The sequence below is a fragment of the Bos indicus genome, chromosome 12 (genome assembly GCF_029378745.1).
Source record: "Bos indicus isolate NIAB-ARS_2022 breed Sahiwal x Tharparkar chromosome 12, NIAB-ARS_B.indTharparkar_mat_pri_1.0, whole genome shotgun sequence".
NCBI classification, from domain to species: Eukaryota; Metazoa; Chordata; class Mammalia; order Artiodactyla; family Bovidae; genus Bos; species Bos indicus.
The window spans coordinates 35,898,845-35,917,346 of NC_091771.1; the positions used below are offsets into that span (position 1 = coordinate 35,898,845).

General features: G+C 50.0%; 1 protein-coding gene across 1 annotated transcript; it reads left to right on the forward strand.

Moving 5' to 3' along the window:
* The first annotated feature begins 6,965 nt into the window (after positions 1-6,965).
* Positions 6,966-12,063, forward strand: GJB2 (gap junction protein beta 2). Its single transcript, XM_019971529.2, has 2 exons — positions 6,966-7,136; positions 9,925-12,063. The coding sequence occupies exon 2, from the start codon at positions 9,947-9,949 to the stop codon at positions 10,625-10,627; it is 681 nt and encodes a 226-aa protein (XP_019827088.1). The 5' UTR covers positions 6,966-7,136; positions 9,925-9,946; the 3' UTR covers positions 10,628-12,063.
* The last annotated feature ends 6,439 nt before the right edge of the window (positions 12,064-18,502 follow it).

Consider the following 18,502-nt stretch of genomic DNA (forward strand, 5'->3'; position numbering starts at 1 on the left):
TCTCTATTTCCCACAGCACAGTAGTCCAACCCACACTTTTGACATTAAATACGTGATCCACTGAAACAGCTGACCCATGACTCCTGAGTATGCTGGATACCAGACCATTATACGTGGCTCCTTTTTTAGACAAATAATTTTATTAAGTTTGTAAAAGATTCAATCAAATGGTGCTGCTGCTTCTCCTCCACCCCTGGAACCTACGTCCTCAGACCAAAGAAGAGTCCTGGAGAAACAAGTCTAATGGAGGCGGTCCGCTGCCAGCCTGAGAAGGGTCTGCAGCACCTGGGAGCCAAGCTTGGAGGAGGCCCAGGAGAGCAGGCGGCCGAGCTCGGGGCCGGGGTTCTCTCCTGCTGTGACACCGCTTCCCCTGAGGCCACAGGGACTATCTTGTCACCCTGGGAATGACAAATCTATAGCAGCAGGTACATTTTACCCTGGAGCCAGCACCCACGTGAAGATGAAAACACTCATGAAACAAACACTGCCTGAAACATGACTTAACTCTTATTAAGAGCACCATGTTCTGATTTTTCCTATTCTATTTCATTCCATTGTGAATGAAAGAAAGACATTTGTTTCCCAGTCTGTTGAGGAGCTGTTCACAGTAATGCTAGGACTTAAAGATACTCTTTGGCCCTGGATCCTCCCGGTGTCCCCTGGTCGAGTCCTCCTAGTGCCATCTACTGGGTACTCTGGGTGTTACAAGTGCCTTTTTCCCAGCACTGGGGCTGCTAAGTCACCTCAGTCGTGTCCGACTCTGTGCGACCCTAGAGACAGCAGCCCACCAGGCTCCGCGGTCCCTGGGATTCTCCAGGCAAGAACACTGGAGTGGGTTTGCCATTACCTTCTCCAATGCATGAAAGTGATTTTGCAAAAATGAGATGAAATCAAAGAACTCAATACACCACTATGTACTTCTTCCCCCAAAGTAGAAAGGTTCTGAAACAGTTCAAGGAGAGGTTTAGGTGGGTGGCTAATGGACAAACCCAGCTCTCAGTTCTAATATCAAAGACTCCATGTCCATTTCCCAAAGAGGGCTTTCAACCAGAGAACAGATAGCCACCTGGTGCAAGACTGACCTGGAACAGTGGACTCCAGATAATATCAGATTTAAACCAGAACAGTCCACACGAGCATTGCACAAAAATCTGCCAGGGTCCAGCAAACTCAGTTCACACCAGGACTCATTGCTCTGCTGCCCTTTATCAAACCTATGTCTCTCTCTTTTTTTTTTACTAAAGCAATCCATATAAAGTGTTAGTTGCTCAATTTTATCCAACTCTTTGAGACCCCATGGACTGTAGCCCAGCAGGCTCCTCTGTCCATGGAATTTCCCAGGCAAGAATACTGCAGTGGGTTGCCATGCCCTTCTCTAGGAGTTCTTCCTGACCCAGGGATCGAACTAGGTGGCCTGCACTGAGCCACCAGGGTGCTGTGTGTGTGCTGTGTGCTAAGTCACTTCAGTCGTGTTTGACTCTTTGGGACCCTATGGACCACAGCCGCCAGGCTCCTCTGGTCATGGGATTTCCCAGACAAGAATAGTTGCCATCCCCTCCTCCAGGGGATCTTCCTGACCCAGGGATCGAACCTGCATCTCTTGGGTCTCCTGCATTGGTAGATGGGTTCTTTACTACTAGCACCACCAGGAAAGCCAGTGTATTTACTAGATCCTAACTTATTCTAAGTTAGGGACCTCTTCAAGATGATATATAACACAATATTGTCCTAACACAACTAAAATGTACAACTCTCTTTTGTTCCTTTATGAGTTGTGCAGAGTTTCCATTTGACCAGCTCACCAGAGCTTACAGAATTTAATTTTTATATTTAATAGAAGTCAGTTCTCCCTACCAGTTTGCCTGGGGAGTTACAGCTTTGTATTCACTTCCTGCTGTTCAAGCTGGTTTTAGAAAAGGCAGAGGAACCAGAGATCAAATTGCGAACATCTGCTGGATCATGGAAAAACAAGCGAGTTCCAGAAAAACATCTATTTCTGCTTTATTGACTATGCCAAAACCTTTGACTGTGTGGATCACAATAAACTGTGGAAAATTCTGAAAGAGATGGGAATACCAGACCACCTGACCTGCCTCTTGAGAAATCTGTATGCAGGTCAGGAAGCAACAGTTAGAACTGGACATGGAACAACAGACTGGTTCCAAATAGGAAAAGGAGTACGTCAAGGCTGTATATTGTCACCCTGTTTATTTAACTTTTATGCATCATGAGAAACGCTGGACTGGAAGAAACACAAGCTGGAATCAAGATTGCGGGGAGAAATATCAATAACTCAGATATGCAGATGCCACCACCCTTATGGCAGAAAGTGAAGAGGAACTCAAAAGCCTCTTGATGAAAGTGAAAGTGGAGGGTGAAAAAGTTGGCTTAAAGCTCAACATTCAGAAAACGAAGATCATGGCATCCGGTCCCATCACTTCATGGGAAATAGATGGGGAGACAATGGAAACAGTGTCAGACTTTATTTTTTGGGGCTCCACAATCACTGCAGATGGTGACTGCAGCCATGAAATTAAAAGACGCTTACTCCTTGGAAGGAAAGTTATGACCAACCTAGATAGCATATTCAAAAGCAGAGACACTACTTTGCCAACAAAGGTTCATCTAGTCAAGGCTATGGTTTTTCCTGTGGTCATGTATGGATGTGAGAGTTGGACTGTGAGGAAGGCTGAGTGCCGAAGAATTGATGCTTTTGAACTGTGGTGTTGGAGAAGACTCTTGAGAGTCCCTTGGACTGCAAGGAGATCCAACCAGTCCATTCTGAAGGAGATCAGCCCTGGGATTTCTTTGGAGGGAATGATGCTGAAGCTGAAACTCCAGTACTTTGGCCACCTCATGCGAAGAGTTGACTCATTGGAAAAGACTCTGATGCTGGGAGGGGGCAAGAGGAGAAGGGGACGACAGAGGATGAGATGGCTGGATGGCATCACTGACTCGATGGACGTGAGTCTGGGTGAACTCCGGGAGTTGGTGATGGACAGGGAGGCCTGGCATGCTGCGATTCATGGGATTGCAAAGAGTCGGACACAACTGAGCGACTGATCTGATCTGATCTGATCTGATTCACTTCTGACCAACACAAGCTCTTGATACAAATACATCTGGAAACATCTTTGTATTTTCTCCACAGTTTGCAAACAAGAACTACACAATGCATTTGCCAGTAGGAGCATGTACCCATCCAGTAAGGCCAAGGAAATCAACTTGTTTACCACTTCCTTGCCACCAACACATCCAACAATTCAAACTTCCCCCAAATAGTTTATGTATGAACATAAGAATAGAGTGAGGGGAATTCCCTCCTGGTCCAGTGGTTGGGACTCTGCGTTCTCACTGCCAAGGGCCTGGGTTTGATCCCTGGTCAGGGAATTAAGATCACACAAGCCATGTGGTGGGGGGCACCCCTTGCCCCCAAAAATAGTATGAGGAAAACGGAAAGGCCTTTAACAGTTTCAGTCACAACTCAGAAGTTGGAATTTTTATGACTTTAATTTGAAAGTGAAGAAAACAATTAAATAGTCATATCTGAAGTCTTTTTCTGTTCTACTTACTTGGAATGGAACAGTTTGTCTTTTTCCCCAAAATTATTTGACATTAACAATTTTCAGGGTGTACAAGTGAGGGTGTGGGTTGCTAAATATGGTGCAGGGATAAATCTCAGTGTGATGCTGTTCTCCTGGGATAATTTTCCACAAGACTGTGAAAGGATCACACCAGGGCCATTCCTGCTTTAAAATGATATTATCATATGTAAGTCATTATTAACTAATTACACAGAGACTCCAGGGCTTCTTAATATCTGCCCATCTGAGGGTTGAATTTTCCCTTTTTGTCAATTATTAATATGATTAATATTTCAACAGCAAAGTCAAGAAAGTGCATGCAGACCAGTAGCTAATGGCTTATAACCAATAGCTCAGAGACATCCAGTGACCCCCAAGCTGCCAAGAGTTAAGGCAGGGCGCCCACCTCTCACAAGTCCCTTCTTGTCTGGAGCATTTCTGATATCACCTACATAGGATTTGTGAGTCAGAAATTTCACTGACACGTTCTTTACATGCATTCAGAGCATCCTCCCCAAGGGAAGTTCCGGGGGCTGCCCCATCAGGCAGCTGGCAGGCAATCATTCATTACAATATGTTAAGAAATACGTATTTGTCTCACACTGATTTCTTGCTCAATAGCAACTTTTTTGGTTTACTGATAAAAACAACTGTCAAATTAAAATATCAAATAGCTTTTTACATTAGCATTTCCCTTTACAGCCCGACAATTGCACAAAGGTTCAGCTCAATTGTGAACACCTGGGATTTGACTGCTTGCTACAAAGCATGCTTCATCAACGCAGCGCTGACACTGTGAAGTGACAGGTGCGCACCAGTTAGTCATTAATAGTTACTCAGTAAGGAAGGGCCTCAGAGAAGGCAATGGCACCCCACTCCAGTACTCTTGCCTGGAAAATCCCATGGACGGAGGAGCCTGGTAGGCTGCAGTCCATGGGGTTGCTGAGGGTTAGACACGACTGAGCGACTTCACTTTCACTTTTCACTTTCATGCATTGGAGAAGGAAGTGGCAACCCACTCCAGTGTTCTTGCCTGGAGAATCCTAGGGACGGGGCAGCCTGGTGGGCTGCCGTCTATGGGGTCGCAGAGTCAGACACGACTGAAGTGACTTAGCAAGGAAGGGCCTGGCCATCCCTGGAAAGGGCCAGTCCTCCATATCAGCTTCATTTGAGCCCTACCCCGGAGACACCAAGCTCTTCCATCAGACTCCAAACCTATCCTCTATTGTGTTCGGCGCCCAGTAGACAAGGCCAGAGAGGTGTGCCCATCAGGCTGGGGAGGCTGGAGCTGAGGTCAGGGTGGGGGTAGGCAGCCTTCTCCGGGGGCTGTTATATTCAAAATGAAGACCTGAACCCAGGGTCACAGGATGAAGGCTTATTTTCAATGTTTACGTATAACACAGTAATGCTTTTAACCAAAAATAATGCAGCAACATGAGTGTACTGTTCACAACATAATTACAGGATTTATAAAGAAAAATGATTAACCCCTGGTGTGATCTGCTAAGTGCATACCCATCTAAGATCATGTGATGGTGACTCCACGTGTCCAGACCTGAGACCCTGTTCAATCACTTCCTCTTCCCCTTCTCTGCTCTGGAGGACACAGAAATACCTCCAGGGGATTTCCTGCTCCACTGGAATCCAAGTCTGGTTGGGAAGAAAGCACCCACACAGAAAATAACAAAAGTCACAACAAACAGAAGGAAATCAAGTGCTGAGTTGTAATTAAGAGTTAAGAGCTGTAGGCATTCTAACTATAAAACCCAAAACGCAGAGTGGCTAGATATACAATTAGCCAACAACCCGGCAGTCATTATGCAAATCAGGAGAATAAGTCAGGGAAAACAGGAAAGAGAAGCTGAACAGCAACCTGCAATCTTGCTATAGACACAAAAAGCCAGGAGAAATTTGTCAGTGGGAGAAAGCGAATCAACTTTCAATCTGCAAGCCATCTTTATCAGCTGGCTTTCTACAAAGATGCCAGATCCTTCCTTCACTCCAATGTGAGACCCCCCATAGAGCGCTGCCCCTGACCACCTGAAGGGTGGCCCCAGGCTGCGGGTGGGCAGCGAGCTCTCCCCCAGCCACCCGCCTTTGCCGTCATTTCCAACCTGCCGATTCAGCACATCTTTCAGATGGGCCTTCCTGGACTTCCTCTGTTTGTGAACACTCCCTGCCGAACTAAGACCTTGGGCAGCAAGGTCGGGTAGTGACCGCGGGACAAAGTCAGGTTCTCCAGGCAAGAAAGGTCCAAGCTGGCCCGTGACGATGGGGTACAAATTTTACAAGGAAAAGTCAATATCTTTACGCCAGTGTTGGCACTCATGGGAAACTCATTTGTAAGGCCAGATCTGCCCTGTCAGGGTGAATCATCTCTGCTCAACTTAAAGACGACTCAAGTAAAGCGGAGGTGGGAGAGAGTACGCCCGCACCTCGCGGCGGCCCTCTTTGAGGGAATCCTGGAGCCAGATCCTGGCCCCCACTCCCACCCCTCATGCTAGACACAGGTTCCCAGACCCGGCCCAGTCTTGCGATTTTAATTCTCCATCCGCTGTCTGTGGACCTCAGAATACCCAACCACAGGGGAACAATGAACCCTGTAATCCGAGACCAGGCTTCCGGGAGAGGAGCTGGCTCCCCAGGATCGTCTCCAGAAACCCCAGTCGAGCTCCCCTTCCCGGCGAGTGTGCAGGGCAGGGGTCTGGGGACTTCATTCGTGGCGGCCCCCCGACCCCGAGTTGGGTAACGTCCTCGCGATTTCTCGGCCGTGGGAGGCGGAGTACACCGGCAGGGCCCCGAGCACCCTCGCTGGGGCGCAGGCCTGGGTGCGCCCGCAGGGTCTCCCCACCACCGCCAGCCCCGGCCCTCGGCGCATAGTTGAGGGATGGAGTCACACAGGAAACTCAAGGAGACGTTTGCCTGTGAGTCTGCCTGTGAGGTTTGGGGGAGAAACAAGCAGGCACTCGGCCAAGCGCAGCGCTGCCCCTCCTCGCCCACCGCGAACCCACATTCCCAGGAGGGAAGCGGCCCGGGCACCCGCGCGCCCGCAGAGCCTCGGAAGTAACGGCCCTCCGCGCCTGAACACTCTCTTCAACTATTTTGCAGTAATTAATTAATTAAATCCGAGCTTTGACCACCACAGCACTCTAGGACCCGTCCAGGCAGAAACCACAGTAACAGCAACGGCACCAAACCTTTCACTTCACACACACACACCCCCCCCAACCCTGCGCCCGAGACGCTGGGAACCCCAGCCTCACCGCGCTCGGGCCGGGGGAAGCGCCGCGGACCCCCGGCGGCGCGCCCCGCCCCTCGGCGCTGGGGGCGGCCGGACGCCGAGGAGCCGCCCCCTCCGAACTTTCTCAACACCTCTCGGGAGGAGGCGGGGTGCGGGGCGCGGTTAAAAGGCGCCGCCGGTCCAACAGGTGTCGAAGGCCTGAGCGCCCCGCGCGCCGCGCTCTCCGGACTCAGACACCCCCGCGACCCCCGCGATCCCCGCAACTCCCTCGCAGCCGCCGCGCGTTCCGCCCGTGCGCCCCGCTCCCACCGGTAAGGCCGGCGACCACTCTCGGCTGCCCAGAAAGGCAGGGGGCTGTGGGACCCCTTGGGGAGAGGGACCTCAGAGAGGGAGCCTGGGACCACCAGGGACTGTGGAGCCCCTCGGAGAGGGACCCCGGGACCGCCAGGGGCTCTGGAACCCCGCGGGGAGGGACCCGGGTCCCCAGGCTGCACCCGGCGCGCACCGAGGCCCCGCGCCCGGGCCAGTGGCCACAGCGGCTCTGGGCTCCGGGCGGGAGGCGATCGCGAACCTGTGGCCGGAGCTCCTCGGGCCGAGTCTGGTGCGCAGCGCGCGGTCGAGCGGGAGCAGGGCCGGGAGCGGACAGGTGCGCGGACTCGCCCGGGGTGTTCGCGGCTCCTCCGGCAAGGCTGGCGCGGCCGCCGGGCTCTTCACCCGGAGCCTCCGGTCGCCGGAGGTTTCGCTCAGAAAGAAAACGCGGTCTCGGGCTTGAAGCGGAAGCTCAACCTGCAGGAAGCTGACCTTCCGCGGCCGAGCGGGAGCCCAGCGGCCGGCATGGCCTCTTTCCCTCGCCGAGCTCGAGTTCCTAGCTGGGCTTCCAAGCGCAGTCGTGGGGGCGGCTTTCGGGGCGCCGGTTACACACGGGGAGCCGTGCTTCGGGGCTCCCCCGCCTGCCGGGGCCCAGGCCTCACCGTCCTCCCGCATCCTGAGAGCTGACCCCGCGCCCCCCGTCTCTAGATGCGGTGACAGCCGCGTCCCCATCCCCTCTTTGAGTCGGGGGCGGAGTCTGTGGAGACAAGGGCCACCACCCAAAAAGTGAGGGTTGAGGAATTAACGGGTGAAGGACTCCTGGTGACCTTTATACAACCTGCGCCTCACCCAGCAGCAACCCCCCCACCCCCCGACAAGGTCGCCCCTCCGCCCACCGAGCAGGTGGTGTGGACAGGTCAGGAAGGGCAGGGGTCAGTGCCAGGATGAATGTTGAGAATGCTTTTGTCCGGCCTGGTCACCAGGCCAGCCCTCCTCTCCTGTCACCCTGTCCCATGGGGTCAAACTTTAATTAGCTCCTCTGCCTCAGGGATCTTTGGACAGGAAGCTGCCGCCCAACCAAGAGCTTTTACAAAAGGACAAGGATGGAGGGTTTACTTTCCACTTTGTTTTCTGAACATCAGCCACTGGTTGACTGGTTAAAGGAATGCGGGTCCTGAGCTGGCACCCACCCACCCCGAATCTTTAGCCAGATGCACTGATACAAGTCACACGGGCTAATTCAGAGAGTGTCCTGTTGGCCCTTAGTAAATGAGGCCGAGAAGTGGAGGGTCTGATTTCACAGGGATGGTGGTCACGCTGCCGGCCAGGACGGGCCAGCTCAGAGGAACTCAAGGCCTCCAGGCCATCTGTGTTCAGGGTCAGGGCTGAGCCTTTTCCAGGTGACATTTCCCTCTTTCAAGCCAAGCTGCCCAAGTGTCTCAGTGCTCATAGCTCTCCTGTCCTGACTTTCTCGTGTCTGGGCTGCCTCCTCTGAAGGAGTGGCCATGGATGGTTCAGCCAGGCCTGGGTGCCCCAAGCAGTGCCCCATAGGCGGCTGGGTGATCAGACTGCACACTCCCCCTACCCTGGCTACTCGGGAAGTCCAGCGGGAAACAGGACCCGACTTGCTCAGAATAAGGAGAACACTAAGCTTTTAAGCAAGAAGAAGCACTGAGAACCAGTTCGGAAGGTGTAGACACAGATTACTCATCAGATTGTGTGGAGGGTGGAGCCTTGTTATAAGAGGCTTGATTGAGACAGACGGGTGTGACTGCACGTAAATGAAGACAGTTCATACCCTGCGATGAGAAGGCCACCAGCTCCTGGAGGCGAATGCCCGGGCTCCCCAGGTCCTCTCCAGTGAGCAGCATGTCACCTCCCAGCGTCCACATTGACCCTCAATACCGTGAGGGTGCCTGCAACGGCCAGTCCCTGGGGACTCACTGAGTTAAGCTTTTATTTATTTTCTTACGATGCACCTCTTTAGAAGCACGTCTAAATTAAAACCATAGCCACAATAAAAATGCACCATCTGAACAGTTTTCAAACCTGAGTACTGACTGACTGGTCAGTCCCAGCAGGACAACGAGAACCCCAGCCCTCACACAGAGCGCACACAGAAACCCAGGCACACACTGGCTCTTCCCTGAGGAAGGACCGTTTCTAACTGGCTCCCTTTTGTACAGGGAAAGGAAGTGACACCCATTGGGAAATGTTAAACATGAATTTTACCCTTGGGGACAGTCATTTCGCCACTGCATCCCATGTCCAGAAAACTGAAATAACTTAAGGAAGGAGGTGCTGTGTGGAGACATGGCCTCTTGGCCTTGAAGGCGAGGTTGGCCCCAGCAGGCACGAGCCCAGAGTACCATCCAGAGCTGGAGGCCAGCAAACACTTGGGAGTGCTGAATGCTGCTGGAGGGTCAGGGAGACCCAAACGGGGTGTCTGCTGAGGGTTTGGTCAGCACACCCAGGGCCCTGGGTCAGTGGGCACATTTGCTGGGGTGCTCCCTCCCCACCCCACGAGTTCATTGTGCTGAAGGCTGGGTGCGTTACTGGGGTGAGTACACCCCTCTTTACTAGAGAACAGAGAACGCGTCCACGGTCAACTGCCTGCTGCACTGCAAACCCCATGGCAAGCCTGGTTGCTCTTGTTTCCCCTTGTTGAGGGAGGCTGTGTAAGAACTGGCCCTTTGAGATGGCTGGTGCTCATGGGCCAGCCTCTCTGAGCCTCTCCAAGCTGGTCCCACATGCTTACCCCGTGTTGTGCTGTGTCGCTCTCTTTTCCAGCACAAGCCGCCCAAACGAGACGATGGACTGGGGTGGACTGCACACGATCCTGGGGGGTGTGAACAAGCACTCCACCAGCATCGGCAAGATCTGGCTGACCGTCCTCTTCATCTTCCGAATCATGATCTTGGTGGTGGCCGCCAAGGAGGTGTGGGGGGACGAGCAGGCCGACTTCGTGTGCAACACCCTGCAGCCTGGGTGCAAGAACGTGTGCTACGACCACTACTTCCCCATCTCGCACATCCGGCTCTGGGCGCTGCAGCTCATCTTTGTGTCCACACCTGCCCTGCTGGTGGCCATGCACGTGGCCTACTACAGGCACGAGAAGAAGCGCAAGTTCATCAGGGGAGAGATAAAGACCGAGTTCAAGGACATTGAAGAGATCAAGAAGCAAAAGGTCCGGATCGAGGGTTCTCTGTGGTGGACCTACACGGGCAGCATCTTCTTCCGCGTCATCTTCGAGGCTGCCTTCATGTATGTCTTCTACGTGATGTATGATGGCTTCGCCATGCAGCGCCTGGTGAAGTGCAATGCCTGGCCCTGCCCCAACACGGTGGACTGCTTCGTGTCCAGGCCCACAGAGAAGACCGTCTTCACAGTCTTCATGATCGCAGTGTCTGGAATTTGCATCCTGCTCAATGTCACTGAGCTGTGTTACTTGCTGATTCGATTTTGTTCCGGAAAGTCCAAAAAACCAGTGTAACTATAGTGGTCGTCGTGTTTAGATAGAAGAGGAGTGCGATCTGTGCTCGGCCGTGGGGCACAGTCAGCCGGTGGTACCCCCCACCCCACCCCGGGTACAGCTCGGCTTCAGGGCCACCTTTGACCCCCTCCCCAGTAGATCGCACATGCAACCCCAGATGCCCCTAGAGGCTGTGCCCCCTACCCCACCCCTGAAAGTGTCACATTGAAGGCAGACTCAGAGCCTCTGCCACTTTTCTCTAAAACCAGTCCTCGTGGGGCAAAGCTGGCCCTGGTGGCCATGCCTACTTAGGCAAAGGACATGGCATTTGTCTCCGTTTCTTTGAGGAAAGGAGAGAAACGCCAGGGCCTGAAGAGCACAGGGTCTGGTTGATCCACTTAGGGCTCTCTTTGCCATTTCCCCTGCATTAAAGGTGAACACAGAGAATCTTGGTTCTTTTATTTGCTTTGACGTTTCAGTCCTCAACAGTGGACGCGCTCCCTAATGCTTCAAACTCTGTTACACGTTTTTTAAGTGAAAATTTAAAATATGACGTGTTCTTTTGATCTGCAAGGAACCATTCATTATAGGTTCCTCTTATTTTCAAAGGCTCAGATTATGATATGTAAACGGGGTATAATTAGATGCTCTTGTTGAATTTAACTATGGCCTTTCAGGTGTGAGTGGTTTACACTGCCCCCAAGAGGCTGTCCATTGTGTGACATGTGGTGTATGCTACAGGAACGCATTTCAGCTTCCCTCAATGAAACAGACTAGGGCTTCTAATAGTTGGCGATGGCTTCTAATAGCAAACAGCCTCGTTTCAAAAGCTTAGATGTGATTTTGCATGAGGAATGAAGACTTTATATACCATGAGTTACTACCAATGGTGGGGTGGTTCAAGACACCCTGAGCTTCCTTACCATGGTGCCTTTTCCACTCCCACGGGTAGAATGCTGACTTACAGAGATTGCTTGGGACTATTTTATTGCCACAGTATGATTTAATGGTGCAGAAGAAAATGGAAAACTGCGGGGGAAGGGGCAGTAACTGTTTCTAAAAAAGAGGTGTAAAAACTAGACTCTAAATTCTGACAATTAAAAATGAGTTTCATCTACTTCAAAGGTTTGTTCACTTCCCTTTTCAGCATCCAGGCTTTTAAAGTGAAAATAGATTTAATAGACATTTTTTTAAAAGTAGAAACTAGGGTTTAGATAACTATTTAGCAGTTCTATAGGACAGACAGAATCCTAATATTTTCATGATGCTTGACATGGTTTCAAAAAAATGGTACTCAGTATACTTCAATGAGAGTAAATACTTTACTGTTGCCAAGAATAGTTTATAAAAACATTTTGTAATAATACATAATAGTTTAAATTACATACTTGTAATTAAAATAATTTTGTAACATCTCATATATCATTTAAATATTAAAATATAATTGATTCATATAATGGTTATTTAAAATCTATTACAGAATGTGTGCTAAGTAGCTTCAATCACGTCCAACTCTTTGCAACCCCATGGACTGTAGCCCTCCAAGATCCTCTGTCCATGGGATTCTCTAGGCAAGAATAGTGGAGGGTTGCCACTCCTCCAGGGATCTTTCCAACCCAGGGATGTGCTGCTTGAATCTCATGTCTCCTGTATTGGCCAGCAGGTTCTTTACCACTAGCACCACCTGGGAAGCCCTTTGAATAGAATAGAATAGTAGCTTCTAATTTCATCAATAGCTGGTTTTGTAAAAGTATATGAAAAATTTCATAACACTAAATGGGTAAGTTACCACTGTGTCTGTCTGAGACTCTGGGATCCTTCTGCCCGAGTTACGGAAAAGCCTGTGTCACCAGAAAGATAGTTGGGGAAGGAGACAAAAGGGTTATTCCTGCCCTATGCTCACCACTAGTGGGTTCCTGAGAAATACGCACAGTGTGGGTGTGGACAGGCTTTGCTGCTTGGAGGATGCTAAGCTGGGGTCATGTGACCAGGCTGGCTCCTAGAAGAATCATTTAAAGATGTTAAAATGTTATTTACAGTCAAGGCTGGCTGAGCCATGAGAAAAATTCCATCAGGTGTCTTTTCTATGGGGTTTTCTATGGGGTTTCATGTCCATTTGTGTGCAACCAAATTGGTCTTATCACCTGCCTTCTGTTCCGGGAGCACCTTCCAGTCCGTGTGTGTGGCCTGCTGCCCAGCGCACTCCTGGGATGCCAGAAACACCCAAGGTGGTCAGAGATCTCATCCAGGGACCTGAAAGCGCTTTACACATTGGTAATTACAAGTGTGTTTATGAGGAACCATACGCTCCTTTGTTGCTGTTTAGCCTCTGAGTCATGTCCAACTCTTTGTGACCCCCTGGAATGTAGCCTGCCAGGCTCCTCTGTCCGTGAGGTTCTCCAGGCAAAAATACTGGAGCAGGTGGCCATTTCCTTCTCCTGGGGATCTTCCCAACCCAGGGATTGAACCCACATCTCCTGCCCGTTAGCAGGCAGATTCTTTACCACTGAGCCACCTGGGAAGCCCATATTTGTAGATGGGTTTAGAAGGACAGAAAGCAGTCACTTTTCCTCCAGATGATAGAGAAGGGGTAAGAAATGGTCCCTGGCCACCTTCCAGGCTGCCCTCCACACAGCCTGTTACAGGAACATGTGACTTTTTAAATAGATGCACTCACAAGCTATGAAGATTATGACTCTTGGGTATTAAAAGACTGGGTCAAAATAATTACAGACGACTACTGACCGCTTTTAAGAGTTTATAGACAGGTTTGGCCTCATGCCTGAAAATTAGAGCTTGAACTCTAAAAACGATCATCCTAATATATATCTCAAGCCACTCATTTCTAATTTGTTGTAGGTGAAAAAAAGCTCTACTTTTGTGTTATTTGTGGAGAGTCCACCCAAGTTCCCTGTGTCAGGTTGGCCACAGCAAGCCCGTAAGAGGCAGTGGGAACAGCCCAGCTGCTAAGGCTTTCTTGTTCAGGGTTTATTAGGACACCTCAACCCTTCCATGCATGGGCAGCTGTGGGCAGGTAAATCTGGGTTGAATCAGGAAGACGAAGGTGGGAATCTGGGGGTGGCCAGGGCCTGAGCGGTCCCTCACGCTGTCCCTGACCTCAGGGAAGAGCCTGAGGAGAGGTAGGGTGCTGAGGGGTCTGTCGTGGGTACAGGGAGCTCACTCACTTGTCAGACTTGGTTCCTCATCTTAAAGCGCCAGCTGAACAGTATCTGAGGGTCACAGAAACCCAATAAGATAATTTACATCAAAGTGTCCATGCAGCAAAGCGCTAAGTGATTACACTTGTCTCTGTTTTCCATCAGGTGGATCCCAGGCTGGGGGGTGGATGGATGGGGTTCTAGAAGAAATGACCCTCCCAAAGCTTGGGGAAAGCGTCCATTTACTCAAAGCCTGAAATAAGTACAATTTGGGGGGGCAGGGGGTGGAGTGGCTGAGACCACCAAGAAGAGGAGGAGAGGCTCTGTTACCCTGCACCTGGAGAAAGATCTCGAAAGAAAAAAGCTTTGATTCACATTGTTAGGGTCACTTCACACCTCCTTCCGAGTTACCAAGTGCTCCTGAGCTGGGGTGGCCACGCCTCCTCCGTGTGGGGGGCGCAGCTCAGGGCAGGGGCGGTGGGGGGCGTGCAATTCTGGAGCTGGGGAGTTACTTCCGGAAGCTGGCAGCCTTTTCACCCTGCACCGGCAGGGCTGAGGGGCCCGCTCTGGTAACACCGCCTTCCGTTCCTGCCTGTCGCTAATTATTTATCTACTCAGCCAAGATTTACAGAGCGCCCACTGAGCACCAGGAACTGTTGGGCAACAGGACTGGGAGCAAACAAAATACCAACAAATACCTGAAGATGAGTGCACTGGAGAGAAATAAGCGGGAAAGAAGTGGTGCCAGGGGCCAGGCGGTACAGCGTGCCCAAGGGGAGGCCTCTGGGCTGGGGTGACGCCTCCTCCAGGACACCTGCTTCCAGCATCTATCCTGCCCTCTGCTGGACCCAGAGGAGTCTGTCTGCCTCTCAGGAACCTCCCGTCACCAAGAACATGTCCAAGTTCAACCCTGACTTCATTCTCCAGCCACATGGGTCTGCGTTCCCGTTAGCAGACTCTGACTCGTTTATTCATCACGATGAAACAGCTCCTGTGTCCGGATCCACCAGGTCCAGGAAGAGAAGGAACAAGACAGGCCTCGCCCTGTCCTCTGCCGTGGAGCCCCGGTTAGTCCCCGCCCAGGTCCAGCAGCAGGGGCTCTTCCCAGTCCTCTGAGCACAGATAGCCCGGCCACAGATGGACGCGGCCTGTGGCTAAAGCAGTGGGATCTCGAGTTTGCTTTTTAACAGCCGCCCCATCTTTCCTCATGATCAATCAAAAAGGCCAGTGATGTGATGTATGAGATTGTGAAATTAATATAGAAGTACATTGGCTTTGAGATTAAATACGGAAGCAAGTCCAGGTGCAGGTCTCCTCTGCAGCCTTACTCAATGTCCGTATTAACCCGTGGATGCAAACCTGCCCCAGAGGTCCTGCACTGCAGATATTCACACACAAACCCGCACAGACGCACACGGCCATGTCGGTCTGCTTTTCTTAGGTCATTTTCTCTGTGATGGTGTCTCACTCAGTAATACGCCCCAGAACTCTCTCCAGGTCTGTGTGTAGCTCCTCCTTTTCCATCACCTCCACTAACTTTGTTCGTAGTGATGCTTCCTAAGGCCCACTTGACTTCACATTCCAGGATGTCTGGCTCTAGGTCAGTGATCACACCATCGTGATTATCTGGGTCATGAAGATCTTTTTTGTACAGTTCTTCTGTGCATTCTTGCCACCTCTTCTTAATATCTTCTGCTTCTGTTAGGTCCATACCATTTCTGTCCTTTATCAAGCCCATCTTTGCATGAAATGTTCCCTTGGTGTCTCTAATTTTCTTGAAGAGATCTCTAGTCTTTCCCATTCTGTTGTTTTCCTCTATTTCTTTGTATTGATTGCTGAAGAAGGCTTTCTTATCTCTTCTTGCTATTCTTTGGAACTCTGCATTCACATGCTTATATCTTTCCTTTTCTCCTTTGCTTTTCGCTTCTCTTCTTTTCACAGCTATTTGTAAGGCCTCCCCAGACAGCCATTTTGCTTTTTTGCATTTCTTTTCCATGGGGATGGTCTTGATCCCTGTCTCCTGTACAATGTCACGAACCTCATTCCATAGTTCATCAGGCACTCTATCAGATCTAGGCCCTTAAATCTATTTCTCACTTCCACTGTATAATCATAAGGGATTTGATTTAGGTCATACCTGAATGGTCTAGTGGTTTTCCCTACTTTCTTCAATTTAAGTCTGAATTTGGCAATAAGGAGTTCATGATCTGAGCCACAGTCAGCTCCTGGTCTTGTTTTTGTTTACTATATAGAGCTTCTCCATCTTTGGCTGCAAAGAACATAATCAATATGATTTCAGTGTTGACCATCTGGTGATGTCCATGTGTAGAGTCTTCTCTTGTGTTGTTGGAAGAGGGTATTTGCTATGACCAGTGCATTTTCTTGGCAAAACTCTATTAGTTTTTGCCCTGCTTCATTCCGTATTCCAAGGCCAAATTTGCCTGTTACTCTAGGTGTTTCTTGACTTCCTACTTTTGCATTTCAGTCCCCTATAATGAAAAGGACATCTTTTTGGGGTGTTAGTTCTAAGAGGTCTTGTAGGTCTTCATAGAACCGTTCAACTTCAGCTTCTTCAGCGTTACTGATTGGGGCATAGACTTGGATGACTGTGATATTGAATGGTTTGCCTTGGAAACGAACAGAGATCATTCTGTCATTTTTAAGATTGCATCCAAGTACTGCATTTTGGACTCTTTTGTTGACCATGATGGCTACTCCATTTCTCCTGAGGGATTCCTGCCCGCAGTAGTAGATATAATGGTCATCTTAGTTAAATAGAAAGCACCACTACGAACAAAGCTAGTGGAGGTGATGGAATTCCAGTTCAGCTATTTCAAATCCTGAAAGATGATGCTGTAAAAGTGTTGCACTCAATATGCCAGCAAATTTGGAAAACTCAGCAGTGGCCACAGGATTGGAAAAGGTCAGTTTTCATTCCAATCCCTAAGAAAGGCAATGCCAAAGAATGCTCAAACTACCGCACAATTGCACTCATCTCACACGCTAGTAAAGTAATGCTCAAGATTCTCCAAGCCAGGCTTCAGCAATATGTGAACCGTGAACTTCCTGATGTTCAAGCTGGTTTTAGAAAAGGCAGAGGAACCAGAGATCAAATTGCAAACATCCGCTGGATCATGGAAAAAGCAAGAGAGTTCCAGAAAAACATCTATTTCTGCTTTATTGACTATGCCAAAACCTTTGACTGTGTGGATCACAATAAACTGTGGAAATTCTGAAAGAGATGGGAATACCAGACCACCTGACCTGCCTCTTGAGAAATTTGTATGCAGGTCAGGAAGCAACAGTTAGAACTGGACATGGAACAAGAGACTGGTTCCAAACAGGAAAAGGAGTACGTCAAGGCTGTATATTGTCACCCTGCTTATTTAACTTTTATGCAGAGTACATCATGAGAAACGCTGGACTGGAAGAAACACAAGCTGGAATCAAGATTGCGGGGGGAAATATCAATAACCCCAGATATGCAGATGACACCACCCTTAGGGCAGAAAGTGAAGAGGAACTCAAAAGCCTCTTGATGAAAGTGAAAGTGGAGGGTGAAAAAGTTGGCTTAAAGCTCAACATTCAGAAAACAAAGATCATGGCATCTGGTCCCATCACTTCATGGGAAATAGATGGGGAAACAGTGGAAATAGTGTCAGACTTTATTTTTCTGGGCTCCACAATCACTGCAGATGGTGACTGCAGCCATGAAATTAAAAGACGCTTACTCCTTGGAAGAAAAGTTATGACCAACCTAGATAGCATATTCAAAAGCAGAGACATTACTTTGCCAACAAAGGTCCGTCTAGTTAAGGCTATGGTTTTCCAAGTGGTCATGTATGGATGTGAGGGTTGGACTGTGAAGAAGGCTGAGTGCCGAAGAATTGATGCTTTTGAACTGTGGTGTTGGAGAAGACTCTTGAGAGTCCCTTGGACTGCAAGGAGATCCAACCAGTCCATTCTAAAGGAGATCAGCCCTGGGTGTGCTTTGGAAGGAATGATGCTAAAGCTGAAACTCCAGTACTTTGGCCACCTCATGCGAAGAGTTGACTCATTGGAAAAGACTCTGATGCTGGGAGGGATTGGGGTCAGGAGGAGAAGAGAGGATGAGATGGCTGGATGGCATCACTGACTCGATGGACGTGAGTCTGGGTGACTCTGGGAGTTTGTGATGGACAGGGAGGCCTGGCGTGCTGCGATTCATGGGGTGGCAAAGAGTTGGACATGACTGAGTGACTGAACTGAACTGAATGTTCAGAGCGGCAATTGTGGCTTGTTAGTGCCTAGCTGTCACACTGTTACCAGTTTTTCACAAAGAGCAACCCCCTTTCCCTGCTCCCTGGCACCTCCATCTCCTTGAAAACTACACTTCCCTTTGTAGCAAGCACCATGTGGATTTTCAAGCCTAACTCAGGGCTTTGCGTTTTCCCAAGTGGATTCCAACCTGCTGACCTTGGCCTATGCCTCGGCTTCATTAGACCCTCCATGGAGAAGGCAATGGCACCCCACTACAGTACTCTTGCCTGGAAAATCCCATGGACGGAGGAGCCTGGTAGGCTGCAGTCCATGGGGTTGCTAAGAGTCGGGCACGACAGAGCGACTTCACTTTCACTTTTCACTTTCATGCATTGGAGAAAGAAATGCAACCCACTCCAGTGTTCTTGCCTGGAGAATCCTAGGGACGGGGGAGCCTGGTGGGCTGCCGTCTATGGGGTCGCACAGAGTCGGACACAAC